The following is a 23469-nucleotide window of genomic DNA, read 5'->3' as shown; positions in this document are numbered from 1 at the left end:
ACATGAATGGTAAAAATTATCTAAAATTGATTAATTATTATTTATTATATTCAAAATATTTAACATTTTAATTTAACAAATGAAATTCATATAATAAAATTATACTTATTAAATATCTTATAAACAAGTTATCAATATTAGAATTTAGATTAGAATGATACATCATTTGAAAATGCAAGATGCAAATTGTATATTTTATTTCATTAAGTATATTTTTTCAAAGATCGGGTATAAAAAAACATACTTAAAAATAATATAAGAGAGAACATTAAATTTTAGACTTTGAATTAACCAACTGTTTGATTTACAATTAAAATGGAGCAAAGTGGGAAAAAAAATAAGAATGTGAAAAAAAGAAAAGAAAAAGAATACAAGAGAAGTGGTAGCAAAACTAGACTTTCACTAACTCTTCTGTGATCCCAATTACATTATTACTACCAAAAGAATTGAAACAATTTCTGATATGAATTACACCAATTGGACAGAAAAGGAAAAGACAAGATTTGTAGTGAGTTTAGCAGGCATTTTTGCATGGTTCTGAGCTTTGCTTCACCTGAGAAAGAACTTCCAAATATCACTATCAGCCACCCCTTTGATTTAATGAGCTCCGAAAACACCTTCATCGACTAGATTTCTGATTTCTGAGGTGCCGCTCTACATTGTTAAATCTGACATAATTCTTCTTCATCGCCAAGTATACTATTACATATGGAGGTCTTAGACGCTGGTTGTGCAAAATGAGTAGTAGAAATCATAAACTATGTTGAAAAGCAGAGAAAATAAGAACAGAATAACCAAAACTAAAACAGAAGCAATGGCATCCATGTCGAGGTGTCATATAAGGTTCAGCACGCAGACAACCTTACTTCATGTCATGCATTTGTCCAGATGCCAGCTACTATCTCTTCCATCAGTCTGGCTTTTTGGTTTTCCATAACCAATCATTCAGGTTGATCATAAAGATTTTAGTTGGTAAGAACCACTCAGTTATGTAGATGTCAGGATAGCAGCAGCAGCAGCAACAACAACATCAACAAAATAATGTAAATCTACATACTATTCCCAATTATTTCCAATAGTGTTTTACAATCTAATGCAAAATGGACAAGGACATGATGAAGACCGAGGTTTTTTCTTGTTCATGGAACACAATCTTCTCTATTGCTTTGAAGAATTGCATCAAGTTCATATGTAAATGCCAAGAAGCAATGTGATATTAAGAAACTAACTTTCTTAATTAGTGCATAAAACTTCTTCAAAGAGGAAACTGAGTATGGAATTTCTGTCATCAAAATAACATCATAACCACCTTCTCCCTGACCTGTCTCACGGCTCTTTCCCATGCCCGGCTTCCTGAAAGCTTTCTCGACCTCCTTGAGGAAATTTCTTGTGCTAAGATGCTACCATCTTGGCTACTGCATCCATCCATGAAATCCTCCTTGGAAAAGCTCAAGCTCATTCCTATAGTCACTTCAGTCACATCATTCCAAACAACAGACAAAACAGTGGGAAGTTCTTCCCTTTCCCCAGCACAGAAGTGCACTGTTGGGGCAAGAGTTTGTCTGGATGGTGTCAAAGGACTCTCAGGCTGTCGGCTCTGCCTGTCCTGAACTTGCTCAAGGTTTGCAAGAACATTTGGTATGGTAGTGCATCTAATAGTTTCCGCACTGAGGTCTTGAAAGTGTACCATACAAGCACCCTGTACCAAATAATGAATAAAATGGAGTGTAAGTAGATCTTTCATAAAAATAAAATTTGCTCTTTGACTACATTCCGGCATAGAATATAAGCCGGTTGCTCTCGTTTATCGAACCCCTCCACCTACCCTTTAATATATAAATAATTCCCAATCTATTAAAAGTTGATACCGCTAATATCTTGTACAATTAGTAAGATAAAAGAAATACAGACGACACATAGGAGAAACAATTTAAGATAAATAAATGGAAGTATACCTTCAGACAAGAAAAATCCCAGGAAGTCCATAGCCACAACCAAACTGAGAATTATTGAATAGGATGATTAGCTCACATTCTGTATCAAGATACAAAACACACAAACTAATTACTTAACTCTTAAGATTTTATTCCATATATAAAATGAGAACTTTCAGAGAAGCACAAAAGCAAGGAAGCTTATAACATCTAGACTATTCTAAAATCGGAAATCAAGTTTGGAGTTGCCTAAAAAAATGGCATAGAACAGAGATATCCAAGTGTGTAAATAGGTTGATTAGTTCAAGCTGAACATAACAGCCAAACCGTTTTCTCCTCTATGAGTACATTTAGCGAACATTTTAATTACACCTGTTCAATAATATCATCAAATGGACGTAAAACATATTTTAAAGAAAAGGAAAACACTGATGTATCATGTTTAATAGTTAAAAATAAATTCCAAGAAATGAAAACAAATGCCACATGCTTTGATGAGGAATGTTTTCAAATATTTATATGATTAAATTACCTCAAGCACCCTTTTCCCTCTAAAGCTCAACTGTCCGTCACGAATCTCATGCTTAAGGACATGAACAAGATCAATAAAGCTGTCCCAAGATTTCGGAAACCCTTTAACACAAAATTATTTTGTAGCTGTCATTTGCAACTAATCAATTTGACAGGTCAACACTTGAACTGACATCAATACTTTGTAATAATGAACATAACTTATAAAATAGAAAGTACCATTCGTTAAAAATTAACACATAACTAACACACCCTACCTTCTGGTTTTGAGGATATCAGTTTGGAACCGATGAAACCAATAATATCAGCGACACTAATTCTTCCCTGTAAAAGATTTAAAAGGCATCAGAATTCATACCATAAACTTTGTTTTTAAAATAGCACTGCTACTGAAAAGCCAGGAGAAGTTCTAGAATCTTTACTAAAGTCCAACTTGCTTGTGTTAAGCATATAGCTAAGTTTCACCCTTGTAAATATTCTTTGGCTAATTAAAAAGAAATATTTCAAAAGTTCTCATTTTTTCTCTATTTCGAACTAAATAAATTTCTTACTATAGTATAGTGGGACTTCCTTTCTTTTCAAATCTTCTAGTAATTACCCTATACATATGAATACACCATATGTATGTGTGCATGGGAAAGAGGGATGAAAAAGAGGGAAGTAAGACAAAAAGTATTACAGTGAGCAAGAAAACATAAGGAATCTGCCTGGATAAAGCAATGCAAAAAGAAGTCAACACACCTTGAACACATTGAGCCCTTTGAAGTCCACATTATCCCCAGCACACTTACAAGGATGCTGTCTGCACAATAGCAGAATGTCTTAATTTTGAATACGAATTTAATTGCCTCCTAGTCACTCACAAAATAAACCATCTGATTGGTATGAGAGTCAATCATTTGTATCTTGAGTAACAAATTTAAATTTCACAATTAGTGCTTAATAGGGAGATGAAATGCACATTTGAGGGGAGAATCTTCACAGCCGGTGAAGGGAGATGGACATCTCTCTCTGATAAAGTGCATAGCTTTGGCTTCCTCTGTCTCGGGGCACCAAGCCTGGCAAGCATTGTGCAAGCAGTGATGGCGCACTCATCAGGTCTGATACTAGGAAACAGTTGTTAAAAACGGAAGTACCTGAAGATATCAACATTTCGATTAATATGCAGATCATTCCTTGAAGCAATCATTACTACCAGCAATAAGAAACCCATTCGAAAATAGCTCATCAACACTATCAAAACTAATAAGGGGAAAAAAGATAAATATGCTTAATCCATCATGAGAAGATTGCAGTCACATTTGGACAAGAAGATCTCACTACATTATAACATCATAAGAGTGTTGCACTAATGCAATCTCTTGGAAAAGAATTACAAAAAATAATTACAAAAAAAAAAAAAAAAAAAGAAACAACATCAAGCAATCACGGTAGCATTTTTTAAAAAATTTATAAAGTATATCCTACAATGGCATTCAAAGCCCATAATTCAACCTAATCCCCTAGAAAAGGAAAACAAAAAGGGAAGTAACTTTTGGTAAGGTAAGACCATTTTTACAAGTACAACAGCAAGAGCCAAAAGTCGTACACAAAACACCATGAGGTAATTCAACTTCCATGGTATTGGGGACATCTAAATGTTCTAACAAGACATGACAACAAATTCAACATCGTTGCACTAAAAAGAAAAGTAGATACTTAAACACTGACGACATCAAAATTGTTATTCAGTGAAATCAAAATCTTCTTTTTTTTTTTTTTGGTTCTTTTTATAGGTAATTGGAAACATTAATGTTAGAGACAATTCTTAAAGTACAAAACAAACCCAAATGTTTAACTTCATCAAGAAATAAAAACCATGAATATAGTTTATACAGAATGCAGAAAAAGCTTATATTGTGGAATTAAAGAAAGTCAAGATGAAGGCAAATCTCAATTTTCACCAACAGAGTCAAACTCGAACATAACAAAATCATCATAATCAAACATACAAAAAATGAAATGTTCATAGCATTCTAACAAAATACAACCCGAAAAGACCAAAACCAAGTTAACAAAAACTTTCTGAAAACAGGAAAATTTCGGAAAATTAAAACCAACCCACATCAAAATTATATCAGAAAACAAAAACCCAGAAGCCAAAAACCAAGAAAAAAAAAAGAAAGCTTATTACCCAAGCAGGAAAAATGATCAGCAAACATACTTTAAAAACAATTTAATTGCTCGAGGAAAAAAAGAGAATTTCTTTTCTTTTATATTACAAGTAAAGGTCAAAGTTTTATAATTTTTAAGAAAAGAGATTGATCGTCATATTGGAAAGTCATAAGGAAAGAAAATGATCCATTTACAGAGGAGAGAAGTAGGAGAACGAAGCTTTGATTTCAGAGTTAGAGGTTAGGTATTTGTACCCCAACTTCATGACAACACACCCTTTTACTACTAACATTCAATTTTTTACTCAACACACCCAAAATTCAAACACAAATTTACTAAAAATCTAAACACCTCATCTCCTCGTACCATCTCCTCCCTTTATCTCTTTCAATGGAAAACTGCAAAAACCTTAAAGAATGAGTCCCAAATTAAACCCAAATCATCCATTTGACATTAAAAAGCTTAGAATTAGAGATAAATTTTTTTTTTTACTTTTTCATTTGATTTCGTATTTAATTTCATAAGATTTTATGATTTTATGTTTTAAGGTGCGATATAACATTTCAAAAATAAATTTTTAAAAATTATTGAAAAGTTTTTGAAATAAATGTTTTAAATTGTTCAAGAAATTTTGAAAATTCATCTTCAAAATCTCTTATTTCTAAAATTTTATTTTTGATAATTTTTAAAAATTTTCAAAAATGAATTTTTGAAAATTTTTAATGGTTTCATACATTTATTTTTAGAAGCCTTTAAAAACTTGCAAAAATAGATTCTATATTAAAAATGTTTGTGGAAGCCATTATTCTTGGCACAATAACTTAGTACTGTAAAGAACATTAACCTTAGTAATGTTATGAGCAAATTAATAAATTCAGTAATAAAAATCTTTAATCTTTCACTCATCTTATTGAATAGACTGTGCTTGGCCAAAAGATTAGAGGCATATATTACCTGATTTAAACAGTTTTTATCTCTAAAAAATCATTAAATACTTGATTGAAGATTCTAGTAAGGGACATCCAATATTCCTTTGTCAAACATTGATTAAAAGATTGAAATCTATTTTCATACCTAATGCAATAAAAAAATTAAAGTAAAAAATTACTTTCAAAAATGCATTTTTCGATAATCGTATTGCTTTCCAAAAATATATTTTTGATACATTGAAGAAGTTCTCCAATATGAATTTTTGATACATTAAAAAAGTTTTTGAAAATAAATTTTTAATAACTTTTATTTAATTTCAAAAATCAATTTCTAGTGAATAACTATTTTTCTGGAAATAAATTTTTGAAATTTACGGAGACAAAAAAAGAATATGAAAGATAAAAAAATAATTAATTAATAGATACTTAAGTAATTTCATTAAAAGATAATTTTATAATAAAATTTTTGAGGTGTATTAATAATTTTTTGGGTTCAAATAGAAACCCAGACTTTGTTACATAGCAACAATTAAATTCCTCTTTTACCCCTTTATGTAATATTAAATTTTCACACATTTATTTTGTAAGTGAAAAAAATTATGTTTTAACATGTAAAAAGATATACGAGTAATTTTTTACTCGAACTTAGCTTATATAATCAAAGTGATAGTTAATAAGTTTTGTTGATGGTTTTTTTAGGGTGTGATGGAAATTGGATTTTGGTTGAAGGTGAAATAAACTAAATTTGCAATCAGAAAAGCACAATCAAAAGTGTCAAAGTTTTTTAAGATGTAATTCGATGCTCAAATCAGTAAAATTTTTTAGGTTAAGGCAAGAAAGAAGTGAGGCATGTGGAGAAAGCTATAATGGAAGGAAAATGTTTAAGTTTTTAAGTCTTACATACTTTGGTCTCTTCTTTATCTTATATACGAGATGAAAGATAATGATTTGATTGAAATAATTAACAGTTAATTTTGAGTAAACATGAAACTCGAAAAAAATTTATAAAATAATTATAAATTACATTTAATGATTCTAGATAAGAGTAAATTGTATTTAATAATTTCAGATAAATTAGATGTCAAATATTCAGTTCCGAAGTGATATTTTGATAGGCGGAGATATTTGAGTGAGTTCTTCCTTGACAAGGGAGAGCTAGTTCTTGAAGCAAGGTGATGTGGTAGTTGGCAATGTACTGGTTAGGCGACTTAGAAAGTTGATTTTGTTGATTTGAGTAGTTAGCGTAATAAATTTAAATTTAAATTTTAATTATTATATTTGTAATTTTTTTTATTTTTAGATTTCACTTCGAAAAAAATATATAATATCTTTTTAAATGAGTAATATTTTTATCAAATTGAAAAGGCCAATGCATTTTTAATTTTATATTTAATTTTATTAAATATAAAATTAAAAATGTATATATGATTATAATTTCATGAATTTGTTAAATCCTTCTATACATGGTTATTAAGTCTAGACAGAAAAATGAATAATTTTTTGAAAGGTTTAATAAAAGGGAATTTGACATTAGGCTCGGCATCAATCAAATTAAAGGTATATATAGAAAAGGAAATTTGGAAAAAAAAATCCCTAGATTTGAGTATAAAGCATTAAAATTCCAAAAATTGGCTGTATTTGTAACTATAATCAAGGGCATTACTATTAAAGATAACGGTATTTAAACTGCCCTAAGAAAATGACGGGACAAATTCAACAAAAACCATTGACTTTCTTCTCAAACTCATTCAGCTCTTCTAATAAGCTATATTTAGTTTTTGTTTCTTCTCTTTTCCAATTTGCTAGGGTTTACAATTTTTTCTCTAGCCCAGAAAAAAAAAAAAAAGTTTCCTTTCTTCCCATGGGATGTGTATGATTCAAAACATTAAATCAAATTAACCCTCGACCATCGTCACCATTGCCATCCCATGGGAAGTTGCATATCAACACCAACAAAACTAGTAGGTGTAATATCAAAGAAATATTATGACAGTTACAAATCGAAAGTAAAATCCAAACACGCACGACCCAATCACGATAAGACACGAAAATCGACAAACCTACATGCAAGTAATACTAGGGTTTTGAAGGATTCATCAGGAGATAATATATTGGAAAGATACGAGTTAGGAAAAGAGTTAGGGAGAGGCGAATTTGGGATCACACATCAATGTTTTGATCTAGAAACCGGGAAGGCTTATGCATGTAAAAAGATATCAAAGGCAAAGTTGAAGACGGAGATTGACGTTGAAGACGTAAGGAGGGAGGTTGAGATCATGAGGCATTTGCCTAAGCATCCGAATATTGTTTCCTTTAGGGAGGCCTTCGAGGATAAAGAAGTTGTTTATCTTGTGATGGAGCTTTGCCATGGAGGTGAACTTTTTGACAGAATCGTCGCTAAAGGTCATTACACAGAACGAGCTGCTGCCACCATTTTCAAAACCATTTTAGGGGTTGTAAAGGTAATCAACCAATCCCTTCTTTCTTTAATTTCTTCTTCTTTCCATTTTATTGTTGAGATTTAATAGCAAATTAAACATCAAAGATCTTCAACCTAAATGGTATCTCATTTATAAGCAAATACCGACATTATTCATTATATATGTACAATGTCAAATTTCAAATAACAAGATTTTTCTTTTTTTCTTATTAATATTGGGTTCGAAAAAATAGCTAGTGCATATCCTCTTTTTATTAAAAATAAAAAAATTTTGATGTAAATTATTGAATAGTTAATGAATGTGCTTAGGAATTTTATTATCAAATGCACTTCATATGTATATAAAGGTTCTTTCTTGGCTCACAAATTTATTTGCAATTCCTCAAATAATATAGATTTAAAATCCCAATTGTGTATTTTGTTGGTTTTAGCTTGAAAAGGCTGGCTTTTACATCTTAAAAGTCATTAATAAAGACAAATATAGAAAAAAATTATTTTTTATTAAAATGAACAAACAATGAAAAGGACAAAAAGTAGTTCAATTGATAAATATAATTGTTTTACATGAAAATAAGAAATACCTTAAAATTTTAATATAATCTATTAAATATTTATGGCAGGTGTGCCATGAACATGGAGTGATACATAGGGATTTGAAGCCTGAGAATTTCTTGTTGGCAGATGGAAGTGAAAATGCCCCAATAAAAGCAATTGATTTTGGCCTCTCCATATTCTATGAACCTGGTAAGCCTTCAATTTCCGACTAGATGGGAAAAGATTCAGACCTTAGGGCAGTCAACTGTCTTTGGTGGGATAGTCTACTGTCATCATCTCATGGATACAGCTGCATTTGCATCCAAAAATATATAACTACCTCTAATTTTAATTTCATTCTTATATTATCTAATCTCACAATCATTACTGTTTTCAATATCATCAGAATCACTTTTTCCGCTATCTAAATAAACTATATATTTATACAAATTTCGCCGCATAGCCTGATCATGCTGATCGAATATCTATATGGTTTTAAACACAAAATACTGACACAAGTGACACATATAGCTGACATTCACCTAGTGAGAAAAGGTTTAATTAGTGTTGATGTAGAAATGGCCTAAGCATCCGACTTTTTTTTTTTTCTATGGATGGCATTGGCAGGTCAGCGTTTCAATGACATTGTTGGAAGTCCTTATTACATGGCTCCAGAGGTTTTAAAAAGAAATTATGGGAAGGAAATTGATATATGGAGTATAGGCGTTATCCTCTATATCTTGCTTTGTGGAGTTCCTCCCTTCTGGGCAGGTAAATTGGTTCCTTTTCCACCAATTGCAGTGTTTATTTGGATGATCCTCAGATTCCCAAGCTCCATTACTGAAAGATTTTTGTGCAAAAGCATGTGTTTGATGCCTTCTAATAGAGGACTTGGCTGTGACTAATGCAGACACTGAAGAAGGAATTGCACATGCAATTATAAAAGGTAAAATAGACTTTGAAAGGGATCCTTGGCCTAAGGTTTCTCGTGAAGCAAAGGATCTTGTGAGGAGCATGCTTGATCCAAATCCATATAGTCGGATGGCGGTTCAAGAGGTCCTTGGTGAGTTTTCTTATCGATAAATTTGAGTACAAATCATCACTTCTGTTAGCTGTTGAAAATTCCCTTTAGCTCATTCATCCGATTAAGATGGAAGGCAGCATAGCAGCTCTTGAATTTAACTTAATGATCACCCCCATTGCAGCATGTGCAATGGACAGGTTTTCTAGACTTACATGTGCATTAATTTCTCCTCTTCTGCATTTCTTTCCCCCAAATGCATTCACAATCACAGTTTGATGTATTGATTTTTTTGTTAGATACGTAAACTCAATAGCAGATCTAAAAATATTTTTTAGAAAGTGTCCACGTATAATCATATGTAAAAAACTATTGAAGGATTTATCAATTTTGTCAGTAATAAGAATGTCTAGGAAAAATTTTTTCTTCAAATTTTCTTATTTTAATTTTCAAAGGTCTCCTTGAACATCCTAGTTCAAAGCATAGATCGCCCATGTAAACTATTGATGCAAACAATTGGATAGATAAACTATAATAATTTTTTTGTGTGTTAAATGAAGAACATCCTTGGATACAAGACTTCGAACGTGCTCCAAATGTTAATCTGGGAGAAAATGTGAGAACAAGGATTAAACAGTTCTCCTTGATGAGTAAGTTCAAGAAGGAAGTTCTGAGGGTAAGCCTTTGAAAACCCTTCTCTTTGATTTCTGTGTTAATTCTAGCTTTATTTCAGGCCCTGAAAAATTTTAATGTCTCTTTCATTCCAGGTGGTAGCAGACAACCTGCCAAATGAACAAATCGATTCAATTATGGAGATGTTCCATATGATGGACACTGACGAAAATGGAGACTTGTCGTTTGAGGAGCTAAGAGATGGACTTCAGAAAATTGGACATTCTTTTGCTGATCCTGATGTGCAGATGTTAATGGAAGCAGTAAGTTCATTTCACTTCAAAACTCACTTCTTACAAGGGTTTGCTTCGATGCCTTTTTGTAACGGATCCAAATGAAGAAGTAATGAATCTATGAACACTCTCAAAGATTAGAAAATGAAACAATTTTTAAGATGAAACAATTTTTAAGATTTTCTCACTCTAAAATTTTTTCCTGCACACTTTTTTGTCAATAAAACTGATAAATTCGTGATACTATTTTATTTATATTATAAATGGATACCCTGAAAATTTTCTGGATCCATCACTGATGATTTTTGCTCCGAGTTTCCTATGATTATCAGTATTCAGGTTTTCTACAAGCATATGTTCATTTACCAAGGACATTTGCTGTATTAAACTGCTCTTAGCAACAGAAACATTTTCTTATCAAAGCACTGCCTTATCTGAAATTCTCTCTGCTGTTTTATCCGAAAGGCCGATATTGATGGAAATGGAACACTTAGCTGTGAGGAGTTTGTGACAATGGCAGTTCACCTGAAAAGGATTGGCAACGACGAGCACCTCTCTCAAGCTTTTCGTTTCTTCGACAAGAACCAAAGTGGTTTTATCGAATTCGAAGAATTGCAAGAAGCCTTACTCCATGACAACCTTGGTCCCTGCAATGAACAGCTAATCAAGGACATCATGCACGATGTCGACAAGGATAAGGTAATCCTAAATCTAATAATTCATCTATTTTTATCGTGTTTGTTTCATATCAAACACGTTTAAAACACAAAAATTATCATATCATAATTTATGTACACAACCACAAACATATTTTTTAATTTTTGTAAAATTCATATACGTTTTTGTCAAAAATTTAAATCATGTCATCTTTTTCTCCGAATTATTTTTACGTCAGAGTCTAAAGGTATCAAATTTACGTAATCTTTCTAATGCCTAGGATTCCAGCTTGGCGAATTTCCTAACTTTCATTTTGGTGTATTGGTTTGCATTTTGTAGGATGGCCGAATCAGTTACGTAGAGTTTAAGGCAATGATGCAAACAGGGATGGACTGGAAAATGGCTTCTCGCCAATATTCTAGAGCTTTGCTAAATGCAGTGAGCATCAAAATATTAAGACAATCTGGCCAACTAAAATGAAAAAATTTTTCCAGGATGTGGGAACTCAAATTGAGAGATTATTACATTTTTTTTCTTCCCACAAACTGAAGGAGGATTATTGTGTTTTAGATATTGCAACGGGGAAGTGGGAAATTTCCAATATATCTGAGTTTTATAGAAAGGAAATGTGTCTTAGTGTGTACGTAATTAATAGAGTCGTTCCATTGAATATGATTAACCATATTACTGTTTCTCAAGGATCACATAAAGCCGTCCATTACTGCAGCAGCATTGTTAAAGGTTAGAAGCAAACCAACCTGTTTTCACAAACTACTTGATATTCAAACCACCTCTCATTTTTGCCAACTATCTTTATTCTTGCATAACTAAGCTGTCTTTCGGTGTAAAAATGGTGGGTTACCTTTGTAATCAAGAGCTAAAATTCAGCATTGTTCCTTAAAAGAATGAATGCTCTCATCAACATCATTATTTGACATAGCCACTGGCTGTTTGTCATTAACATACATAAATACATTATTTAAGACATAATAGCCTCCCTCTTGTAAAGAAAGAAAGAATGACTGGGTAAATTTCCTCCTCTCATCATCCTTTCCAATCAAAGAGCCAGTAAGTAAAACAAACACACCATTTGCATATGAACAATGAGCATTAGCAAAAGATATCTCAGCTTTATAACTGATCATCCAATCAGAGTATCAACTTATTTATATCATGTTTCAATCATTACTAAAAATATCTCAAATTGGTGTGAACATGAACCAATTAAAATAACATGATTCCTGATGCATTGTTTGCAAATAGAAATTTACTTTTACAGTAGTCACAGTCTTCATCTTACCATTAAGACCGAGGCGGCTTGGCAAACACAAGTCTAGATAAAATTTATAAAGCTGTATATTGTCATTATGAAGAACAGTGTAGAACTGCTTGACAAAAGGCATTCCCAATCCCTTGAGGATTAGAAGGGGAAATGTTTGATTGCATCGTCGTCTACCAATAGAAAACACTAAACTATAAGTAATGATGCAAACATGTAAGATACATAGCTTTGAGTGCACTTGTCCATTTGATTTGAGCACTAAACTAAATAAAAATGTGTTTTAAACTTAACTTGATAAACAACTTGAATGGACTTCTCCATTGTATCATGTGTTAAAAAGGAACATACACTTGTTCATTAGCCATCATTTGTTTAAAGCAAACAAAAGTTTTCATGATGCTATAACATCCTTGAAAAGTAGAGAAAACTAACTTGATATACTACTTAAAGGCATGCAGTAAAATCTTGCATGCAAGAAAGACTTATTATTGACAAATTCCCTGAAAAGAAAGAATTATAAGCAAAAGGATCACAAAAAATATCTATTTTAGCAATAAAAACGAACATCATAAAAGTGAAAGACAAAATTATTACCCTAGTAATTGGTCTCTGCGCAAGTATGACTGTAAAAGTGGGATCCTGTAACGTACTGCATTTGTTTTGGATTAAAAGAGAATAAATTGGAAATAGTATGTCTTGGTAACAAATCTTCAATTTCTTGCTGTTGAGAAAGACGTAAATATAGAACTATTTTGGTTAGGGAAGAGGATAGAACATCATTCCTCACAAGCAATATTCATATGTTAAGCTAAAGTGAAGCACCAATTGAGTACAAAAGTTATCACTCATTAAACTCTATGAGTAGTGATGATGAATTTGGAAGTTTCATTTTCACTCCCATAGGCCATGATTTCTCTACCAATTTCTGTAAAAATGGAAGTGATTTTTCCAATAAAAATTATAGTTATGCCAAAACAAAAAATGTTCATATTTGTGTACTTTAAAAACACAAAAAGCAATGAATAAAGAGCTTTGAGATCGGATTTCTGATCATAGCATAGAATGATTTTTCTATTTATTAAATTGTCAATGTTTTTCTTTATTCATATTGCCATGAATGAATGCATAAGATATTTCTGTAAAAAAAAGACAACAGCTTTAATTTCATCCATACATTTGACAATCAAATCTAAAGTGATACTCGTAATAATAATCAAACACATATTTTTCTTTAATTTATTCCGTTATTTTCATCATCATATTCTTTTTTTGATAATATAATGAGTAATATATGAAGATAACAATTAATAGGACAACTCAAATCTACCACCAAACATCACAATTATAATCATTTAAGGTGTTGATATTACAACAAAACTTAAAAACTTTTCCTCTCATTCTGTTTTTCTCTTACCAAAACCTTTAAATGATCCAAATTTAAATATGGGTATTACAAAGCACTTTGACAATTGCCAGTGAATCCATTTACAAAAATATCTCTATTTTCTCTCAATTCTCTCACCCAAACCTGGCAGAAATGTATTCGAAACCCCCCAAAAGAGCTCTTTGACATCTCATTTATATGATAAATTCAACCTAATAAATAAAAGATAAAAATATATAAGATACTTACCTTAAATATTTCTCATGGTGTTATCTGTTTTAATCCTATTTCTAACACTTAAAAGCCAAATGACTCGTTTCTCTCCTTGCCTCTCTTTTAGTTCTTTTGTATTAGGAGAAGCTCAACTTTTTGTTTTTCAGGCTCGTTCACTTGTCCAAATACAATACAATATAGGCTTAGTCATAGAAGTATAACGCAAGTAAATGAATGTGCAAGACTATCCAAGTCCATCTCAAATAACAAAACAGTAAAATGTAACATAGAGCCATTTAATTGCATTTGGGTTTTCATAATCTACAATAAAACTAGAGTACAACAAGAAATTTAAGCTCCAACATAGAGATGTAGTGCAACAAAACGAAAATGCATTTCTATTTAAGATAGAGGTACAAAAGATCGACAAATTATTAGCATTTAAGATCATAAATTTTCAATTATTTAGAAATTAAGACATTAAATGAAACTTTTTAATCATTTAGATTTAAAGAAAAAGTGCTTAATCTACAAAAATAATCAAAAAGCAAACTTAGCAAAGTCGATGCTTTCCGTATGTAAATGCAAACTTAAAAAAAGAATAGATCATCTAGAATTAAATTACTACAATCTTTAAATTAAACAATAAAACCATAAGAGCAAATTCTATGTGATTAAATCATAATCATGAAAGCAAGAAGCATTTAAAAGCAATTTTTTGCCAAAAGAACAAAATAAAAAGTGAAGTCAAAGTTATGCATTTTTTTTCACATCTATGAGTATGGGATGGATTTTTTGGGTTGGCTTCCACTAATTGACTGAGAACGGTCTCGTAAATTTTTTTTTTTCATTCCATGCAATTATTATTTAGAAGTGATAATCCATAAAAGAAAAATAATAATAAACAAAGTAAAAATGCATATGCAATGTGGGTTGTTCTTGTGGCACATTTTCTATCTTCGGCTTTATTTTGTATTTCTTGGGAGAAGAGGTTTTGGAATTTTCCCTCTTTTTGAGGAGTGGGCAGTTATGCTCCACATTTCTTGCCATAAGGTCCCCATTTTTGCCTTTAATGGCAAAAATTTTATTTAGAAAAAAAAAATACTTACTAATCTTATCATTCTTAACAACAAAGTTTCCACTAACCATATGGTTTTTCCTCCACCTAAATATTAATCAAAAGGGAAGTTTTGTATTTCATCACTCATTTTCATTTACATGAAATTTCTAGCCAGGGAAAAATATACAGTTTACCAATCTAGTCATTATCAAAAAGGGTTTATAGTAGAAATCATGTAATAATAATGATGTAAAGATATCAAAGCCATATAATGACATTACATGACATTCTTAAGAAATTGGGACACTAAGATAATCCTAAAATAAGTAATAATTTTAAGTTAATCAACAATGTAACCTCTACTTTAATGGAGCAATTGTTTTGATACAAATTGTTAATGAAAACCATTTTCTTAATACAGAGAGTGATGCATTAGTTTTTGCCTCAATTTATTCTCCTTTTTGGGACAATCTTAAAAGCATATACTTTCACATTATGGTGATCATGGTGATGTATTCCAAATTTTATTCTCCAAATACTATCTACAACAATTGAATCCAAATAAAAAAAATTTAACTATTCTACTTATCAAACAACTAATTTGTGTAACAACTAAAAATCCATTTTATAAGTGAGGAAATCAATCCACAAATAGAGATTTATGTAAAACAACAAAAGGTTTTCTACTTAACCTTGGGATAATCAAAGGAAGAGGCATCAATCTAATATAATCATGATTTTTTTATGCATGTTTTTTTACATGTTTCTAGTATATACTAACTCCCCAAACTTTTTAACTTTTTTTTCTTCAAATTTGTTCTCCAACTCATTCAAGTATGCATTTTTCCTTTCCCTTACTTGTTATGCTGAAACTATGTTCCTCAACAACCTTCTTAAAAGAATGAAAATCCAAATTCACCAAAACACCACATGTCTCACATAAGAATAGCTTAAAAAAAAAAAAAAAAGCAAAGTAGTAATATTATCTAGCTAAACTCATAACAATCTAGCTTTTACCTCTTTAGGTGCTTGTTTTTCTATCTGTCGAGCTCCCTTCTCTCTTTCTTTAATCACTTTTCTTTTATGGTTGACCTTTTGTTTGAGTACCTAAAAATAAAAAAAAAAAAATTTTTTTCTATTTGTTACATAGAAATTGATCTTTAAAATCTCTAAATGTGTGTTTGGATTGAAAGAAAGGGAAGAAAAGGAAAGAAAAATAAAGGAAAGTAAAGGAAACAGAAAAACTCTCCTTTTGTTTAGATAAATTTTTAATTTAAAAGAAAAAAAAAAGGTGGAAACCCAATAACCATTGGCTTCCTTTATAATCCTAACTTTTTTAATACCTTAATTTGGTGAAAAAGTTATAGAAAGGAAAGTTGAAAAAATCTTATTTTATGAAAAGACTATTATATCCATATTTTTATTTAACATTAAAAACTTAGCCGCAACATAATCATCTTGCAATGTTTTCCCATCATCTCTCCAAGTAAGTTTTGTATGTCTCTTTCAATATAATTGTTTTAATGATTTGACTTTTAATGAATAGTTGAACATGATTAGACATATAACTTGAGGTTTATGGGATGTCAAATCACTACTTCACAATTTTTAACTCAAGCCCAATGGTTTTTATACATAGGATAAGAACTTCGTGTCTATTCAAGTTGGGGCATGCCTTTTGAAATTTGAAAGTAAAATTTATGCTTTTTGTAATTGAAAGTAAAACTCATGTTTGAGATGAAAAAATGAGTCAAATTGTTGATAGTGAGAAAGGTAGAGATATTATAAAAATAGGACTTGAAGCTTTTCTAAATTTATGTGTAATACTAAAAAAAATTATGATATAAAAACAACATGAATTATAGTAGAAAAACATGATGCTAAAACTCTTTATATATTATCTCATCATATAAAAAATACAAAGATACATTTTTGGTTTAGACATTCAAAAGAAACAATTAGTTGCCATTTATATCATGTTTTAAAAGCTATATAGAGTTAGAAAAGATATTTCTTAAACAACTAAATGGCTTACATATTTCAACTTTGATACTTGGAAATAATAGATTATACCTATATTTTAAGTAAGAAATTATTGGTTACTATTAGTAACTGCCCATAATGGATGGGTTACAACCCATTAAACAATTTCCTTAGGTAGTTTACCTTGAATGAAAAACTACTATAGGTAGTTTACATCACAATAAAAAAGGCCACCCATTTTTGTTAATGTAGATGGCATTTGGCCATTTAAAAAGAGTGAGAAAGTTTATTTCTTTTAACAACATCAAAAACAAAAAGACTTTAATAAAAGTAAATAGTGTAGACACCCAATTGGGTCCGGGCCCAGATCAATTGGGCCTGGCCCAAACGGGTAAGGCCCAATTCAATCCTGTAATTTTTTTTTTCTTTTTCTTCTTTTGTATTTTATGTATTTTATTATTATTATTATTATGTATATATTTATTTATTTTTTTATTAGATTAGATTTATATGTATATAGTTATATATTTATTATTATTATTTTTTTTTGTAATATATACTTGGGTTTATCTTATTTTATTATTATTATTATTATTATTATTATTTTTAATTATCTGTTCTGATTTTTCCTGATTATCAGATTTTTTTTTTTTTTAAATATCTTTTGATTTATATGATTATTATCTAGTATTTTTTTATTTTTGATTTTGGAGGGCTAAGATTGAAGCTGAAGAATCCTACCGGGAATGGGAATTCAATCAAGAGAGTCCAATTGGATTCAAAGACTGAATTCCCGTCCAAGGAGGAATTGGGATTGATCAGAAACTCCTGATCAATCCCTATATAAAGCACCTCCTGGAACAGTTCAAGAACAGACAGAAAACAGTAAGCAAAGCTACTGATTTGAGAGAAAAGGAGGCGTATAGGAAGCTAGGAAAAGTTTAGGAGTGTTCTGGGAGTGAGAAAAAATTTTTAGAAATTTTTGGCGAAAATTTTTTCTGGAAATTTCTGGGAAATTTTCAGATTCCGGCAAAAATTTCGGCGAAGTTTGAATTTTTCGGCGAAAATTCCGGCCAACATTGAAGTTTCCGGCGACCTGCCCAGTTTCCGGCGAAGAATCCCAGAAACCGGCGACTTTCCGGCCAACTTCCGGTGAAATTTCCAGATTTCGGCGAAAATTTCCAGAATCCGGCACCGGTGTTCTTCGGTTTCTAGAGAGAAGGGAGAGAAAAAGGAAGAAGAGAGAGAGGGGGGGAGCGTTCTGCCGAAAAACGGAGGAAGGTGCCTTTTATACCCTCCCAAAACGACGTCGTTTTGGCCTTAAGTAACCCAGAGGATCCGCGCGTTTTGCCGCAACCCGACCCGACCCGGGCGTCGACCCGCTTTCTGACCCGCGCGTGCCAGCCCCCTCCGAGCCGAGCCGAGCCGAGCCAAGCCGCCAAGCCGCTCCCCCCCGAGCCGTTTTCCTGCCTTGAGCCGAGCCGAGCCGAGCCGCGATCCGAGCCGCTCCAGGTTTTTTTTTTTTTTTTTTTCTTTGTCTATTTGTTTATTTTATTTTTTATTTATTAGATTAGGTTTATGTAATATTCTTTTTATTTATTTTTATTTATTTTTTATTATTTTATTTTCTTTAAATAAAAATAAAAAATTTCCAAAAAATATTTTTGGGGAAAAGTTGAAAGTATCAATTTTCCTCAGAAATAAATTTCAAAAAAAAAATATTTTTAGGGAAAAGTTGAAAGTATCAATTTTCCTTGAAAATCGAAATTTCCAAAAAAATATTTTTGGGGAAAAGTTGAAAGTATCAATTTTCCCTACAAAAAAAAAATCATTCTTTCCTTCCTTTCTATCTTAATTTTGATTTTGTTTTTTTTCTTTTAAATAATCCGACGACGGAGCCTCTGTAAGTGAAACAGTAGTTTTCTTGCATACTCCTGAGGTGAGGGAATTTTCTCAATTTCTGCTAAAAGTATTAGAGTCAATTGAGAATAATTTCCAATAACTAATTACTTGGTAAAATTTTAAAGCTTTTGGATAACACAAATTTAAGCTGGTACCATCTTTTGATGGGCGTTGTGAGGGTGCTATAACCTTCCTCACACGTAACCGAACTCCCGAACCCTGTTCTGGTTAGTAGACCTGAACCTATTCTTTTAGGGACCCTTAAGCTTAGGTGTTCCCTGAAAGGACAGATTCCTTAGGTGGCCAATCACACCTAGATAAAAAAGATTGGTGGCGACTCCCAAAAGTCAATGTCTAGCGATAGATCCCCGGATCTAGACGTTACGACAAATAGAACAATCGGTTAGGCATCGAATAACTCTTAGTGAGGAATTCTTGCATTTGGTTTGAAAGACTTACGTTGTGGAATCAAATAATTTTCATATAGTAATTTTGTTAAACGACCAGTAATTCAAGATAGGTTTTTGCTTCTACTTCCGCCTAACAAATAAGTATATATGATTATGTTCATATATGTCTTGCATAAAAATTTATCTTACATTGGAGTCAAAGTCAAGTTGGCTTGTTTTCTGGTTCATTTGTATGTTTTTCATAACCCAAAAAACATGATATGTTCCTGTATAATTACGAGCATCCATAGGAGCTGACATAATTTTTATATTCCTGATATAATTAATATTGTTGTGATAATTCTTAAAATAAAAAAATGACATTGATGTTTTTCCATTTTGTATAATTTTTGTCTCGATTTTAAGCAAAAATTTAAAAAAATATATTGTCCTTGTTGATGTTGGGATGTTAGATCATAGAAGAATATTTGAGATAAGTCTTAATCATTTTTTGGACTTTTGTTGACTCATGAATTCATGATTTGTTGTCCTATGTTATTATAGAAAATCATGATTATTTTTGTGAGAACTCCCATTGTTCTAAAAACATTGGCACAATTTTTGAAAGTCATAAGGTTGAAAACGGAATTAAAACAATACCAAATGGATCCAAATGATGATATTGAGTGACATATTATCAAGGTCAATGGCATGATCCAAGAATTGATCTGGTGTGGCAACATGTACATTAAGAATGATCAAATCAAATATGAAATGTTGATGGAAACACTTTTGACTCCTAGATAAAAGAATCTTCTTCAAGATATCTAGATGTCTTTGAGGAGTAATCCTAAGTGTAAAACATTAATTAAGAATTTTGTGAAGGAATACGTGAAAATGAGAGCAAAAAATAATGCAACCTTCTTAATCTGCCCAAGTCTCCATAATGGGAAACATAAAATTCCTAGACTTTGATGAATGGGCAGTGCGAATGCAATACTATCAAATGAATTTTTAAAATTTATCCTTATTCTTAGACAAGTCATTCAAAATGATTAGGAACATATTTTATTAACATTTAGTATGTATATATTTTTTATTATAAACATGTTTATGGATTTGAATTATATTTTTGTAAGACTTGTTTGTTGAAATCAATATTATATGTTATTGATTATATGTTGATAACCTTATGGTTGTGGGAGTTCTAAGATAAATGATTTGTTTTATCTTAGAATAATTGATACTAAATTACATGCTTTTTACTCACTTTGAGATGTATATAATTTGACATTAAATTACACAAACATAGAGAAATAAGTTTAAAGTTTAAGATATGAACATGTATTTAAATCATAATTTAAGGAGAAAGATCTAGTGATTTGATCCTAAGCAAAACCTAATGGCAATGATCATGCAAAATTTTCACTAACTCTAAAACCTAATATCCATCAGCCCATCCACAACAATTAAGGATGAGAATGAGCAAAGCATTCAATTCATAATCATTCATTTCGTTTTCTTAGTTATTAAATTTACAAATATCATTGTTCCACGTACAATATGACAATTGGATTAAAATATTGATTGGTTTTATAAATATGAGAAATTGATTTCAAAAGATGCATGTCATATATGATTAGGTTACTCCAAAATTCAAACAAAAAAGAAGGAAACTCGACACTTTAAATACCAAACCAACCAAATAGCTAAACAATACGAGCCTTGAACAAAAACCAATAACATCGACAAAGACCACAATAAAGTAAAGAGCTTACTTATATCATAGAGTTTTACTTATATCAACATTGACCATCACAGAAAGTGCCCTAAGGCAGAAGGCATGGCATCAATTATTCCATCACAATTAAAATTATTCTTCATATTTTCTCCTTTATCAAACCATAAATGTAGTAACCATTAATTATCCATTGACTTATAACCTATTTTATGTCAATTTTATTTTAGAGTGATAGATAATACATTAACAGAATATAGAAGAAAATAACTATGACAGGTTTAGCAGCTCGCAAAGATAAGTTTAAACAATTAAAGCATCCATAAGAAACATAATCATAAAATACCAAATAAGTTCCATTTACAGGATGCATCACATTGCAATGAAAACTTGAAGATCAAAATTCTCAATTTTTTCATTCAAGCTAAACCAAAACCTCAAGATTTTCATAGCTTGTTTCATGAAATTAATGTAAATAATCAAATGAAAATAAAAAACACATGCATCGAATTGGGCTGGCTTCCAAATATTCCTTTAACAATACCGAGACCTAAAGATGCGACATAAATTACAGCCTTAACCAGTTTTATCAAGGCAGTTAATCGTAATAACACTTGGCTCCCCTTCATTCTCTAGTTGCCTAATGATCACTATCTCGATGTGTAGAATGCCCATATATTTATTCTTATTCTTCAAAGCTTGAAAGATAGTAAAAGATTTTTACTTTTTTTTTTGTTTGGTTTATTTTTTGCTGTGCTTTTATGGGTTGTTGCGTTTGCCATTTTGAAGAGTACAAAGCAGCAATAGTGTTGTGGAGACAGATAAAAGGAAGAGCAAAGCAGAAAGCAAAACACAAAGCAAGAGAGAATTTTGTTGCTTAACATATGATAGTTAGATAGTTAACAAATTTGTCTTCTCAAAATATCCTTCACATTGTTTTTTATACAAAAGAGTTGCGCAATTAATATGAAATGAAGACTGTTTTTATCTATTGTTATATATAAAAGTTTATATTTAATACATTATCAATGTATAAATTTTACACACTGTCAATAAATCACATGATAAGATTTTATTAATAAGTAAATATTAATTTTTAAAATAAATATAAAACAATTAATATTTTTTAAAAAAATTTATTTATTAATAAAATAATATCATTTTATTCGTTCATTAATTAATAAAATGATACCATATAATTCATAAATAATATATAAAATTTATACTTTTACGATATATTAAATATAAATCCTATAGATGATACTAATTCAACATATTTAACAAAAGCTAGTTGTGTCCTTAAGTTTGCATTAAAAAAAACGGGTACTTTGACTTCTTTTTAGTCATCATAGAGATTTATTTTTCAAAGCAAATAAAAGCATTCATTCAATAAAAAATTTCTAAAAAAAAGGTTTTATTTAATTTAATTATTTTATGTAATTATCGATATAAGATTTAATAAATTTAAAATTCATTTTTTTTTTGAAAATTTAAATTTCATTTTCGTTACTCACAAATCTTGATTATATCTCCAAATTACAATTGTTTAATAAAAATTAAAAAAAAAAATAAGAAAAAAAACTTATAAAATACACATACTTGTGAGGAAAGAGACCCCTACTCAGTGAGCCAAAAGCTGAGTACAAACAGTAGCTGCACATTGTTCAGAGCTAGCTCCTATCTTTGCAAGCTGATCAGTAACCCCAAAATTTAGGAAGATAAACTGTTCATAGTAAATCCTGAATTCAGAAGAGTTCAATTCAAATCTTATTACTCAAAACCATTTCTTAATTTAACTCACCAATATGGCCATCAAACTGTACCAAAAGAAGCACGACAAAATCGAAGAGTGAAGGGAAGCCCTGCAGGGGCGACCTGAGAACACATCAAAGACAGTGGATAAGGTATTCATCTAGAACTGACCAAATGTGATCTCATGTCGCTCCTGTTGGGCTCCTTCACCAATCGCTTACATATGGAGATGGCAGATTTTTTAGTTATATAAGCACAATCCAAATCCAATTCAGTACTTAGGACATATCTAATTCAAATGTACTACACAAAGCTACGACAGTACAATTTTTTTTTTAACAAATCAATCATTTTGGTGGTATGGGTCAGTACAACTTTTTTGTACTTCCTAATTCCACATCGTTGTAATTTGTACTATCAAATTGTAAAACGCACCATCTATGCTCTGTACATGTGTAGTAATTTTATGTACTAAAAAATGCTACAACACAATTAGCCACAAAGTTGGCAAAGGCAACAGCCTTTTGTCAAAGGTTCAAATTTATTTATCTTTAATTTTTCTCTTTGAAATATGAAAGAATAATGTTACGAATGTATTAAATTATAATAAAATATTGAATATGATATTTAAATTTAAAAAAATTTTAATATAATATTTAAA

General features: G+C 30.6%; 1 protein-coding gene, 1 long non-coding RNA gene and 1 pseudogene across 3 annotated transcripts; 1 reads left to right on the top strand and 2 right to left on the bottom strand.

The window, feature by feature from the left end:
• Window positions 1-278: 278 nt before the first annotated feature.
• On the bottom strand, window positions 279-3654 carry LOC111287884 (uncharacterized; annotated as a pseudogene). The gene is made up of 6 exons (XR_016341307.1): window positions 3602-3654; window positions 3207-3267; window positions 2723-2789; window positions 2467-2567; window positions 1956-1999; window positions 279-1699 (listed from the first exon to the last, which is right to left on the bottom strand). The product of XR_016341307.1 is annotated as an uncharacterized LOC111287884 (transcript).
• Window positions 3655-7255: 3601 nt separating this feature from the next.
• On the top strand, window positions 7256-11935 carry LOC111287623 (calcium-dependent protein kinase 24-like). The gene is made up of 8 exons (XM_022878278.2): window positions 7256-8010; window positions 8609-8732; window positions 9150-9293; window positions 9433-9585; window positions 10104-10219; window positions 10311-10478; window positions 10914-11147; window positions 11445-11935. The coding sequence occupies exons 1-8, from the start codon at window positions 7477-7479 to the stop codon at window positions 11583-11585; spliced, it is 1614 nt and encodes a 537-aa protein (XP_022734013.2). The 5' UTR covers window positions 7256-7476; the 3' UTR covers window positions 11586-11935.
• Window positions 11936-12274: 339 nt separating this feature from the next.
• On the bottom strand, window positions 12275-23297 carry LOC149519018 (uncharacterized). The gene is made up of 5 exons (XR_016341346.1): window positions 22858-23297; window positions 22656-22779; window positions 16062-16151; window positions 12982-13108; window positions 12275-12887 (listed from the first exon to the last, which is right to left on the bottom strand). It is a non-coding gene; the product is annotated as an uncharacterized LOC149519018 (long non-coding RNA).
• Window positions 23298-23469: the final 172 nt, after the last annotated feature.

Source organism: Durio zibethinus, chromosome 4, assembly GCF_047325235.1.
Source record: "Durio zibethinus cultivar Kanyao isolate XHJ-2024 chromosome 4, ASM4732523v1, whole genome shotgun sequence".
NCBI lineage: Eukaryota > Viridiplantae > Streptophyta > Magnoliopsida > Malvales > Malvaceae > Durio > Durio zibethinus.
This window is presented reverse-complemented; position numbering and strand designations above follow the sequence as displayed.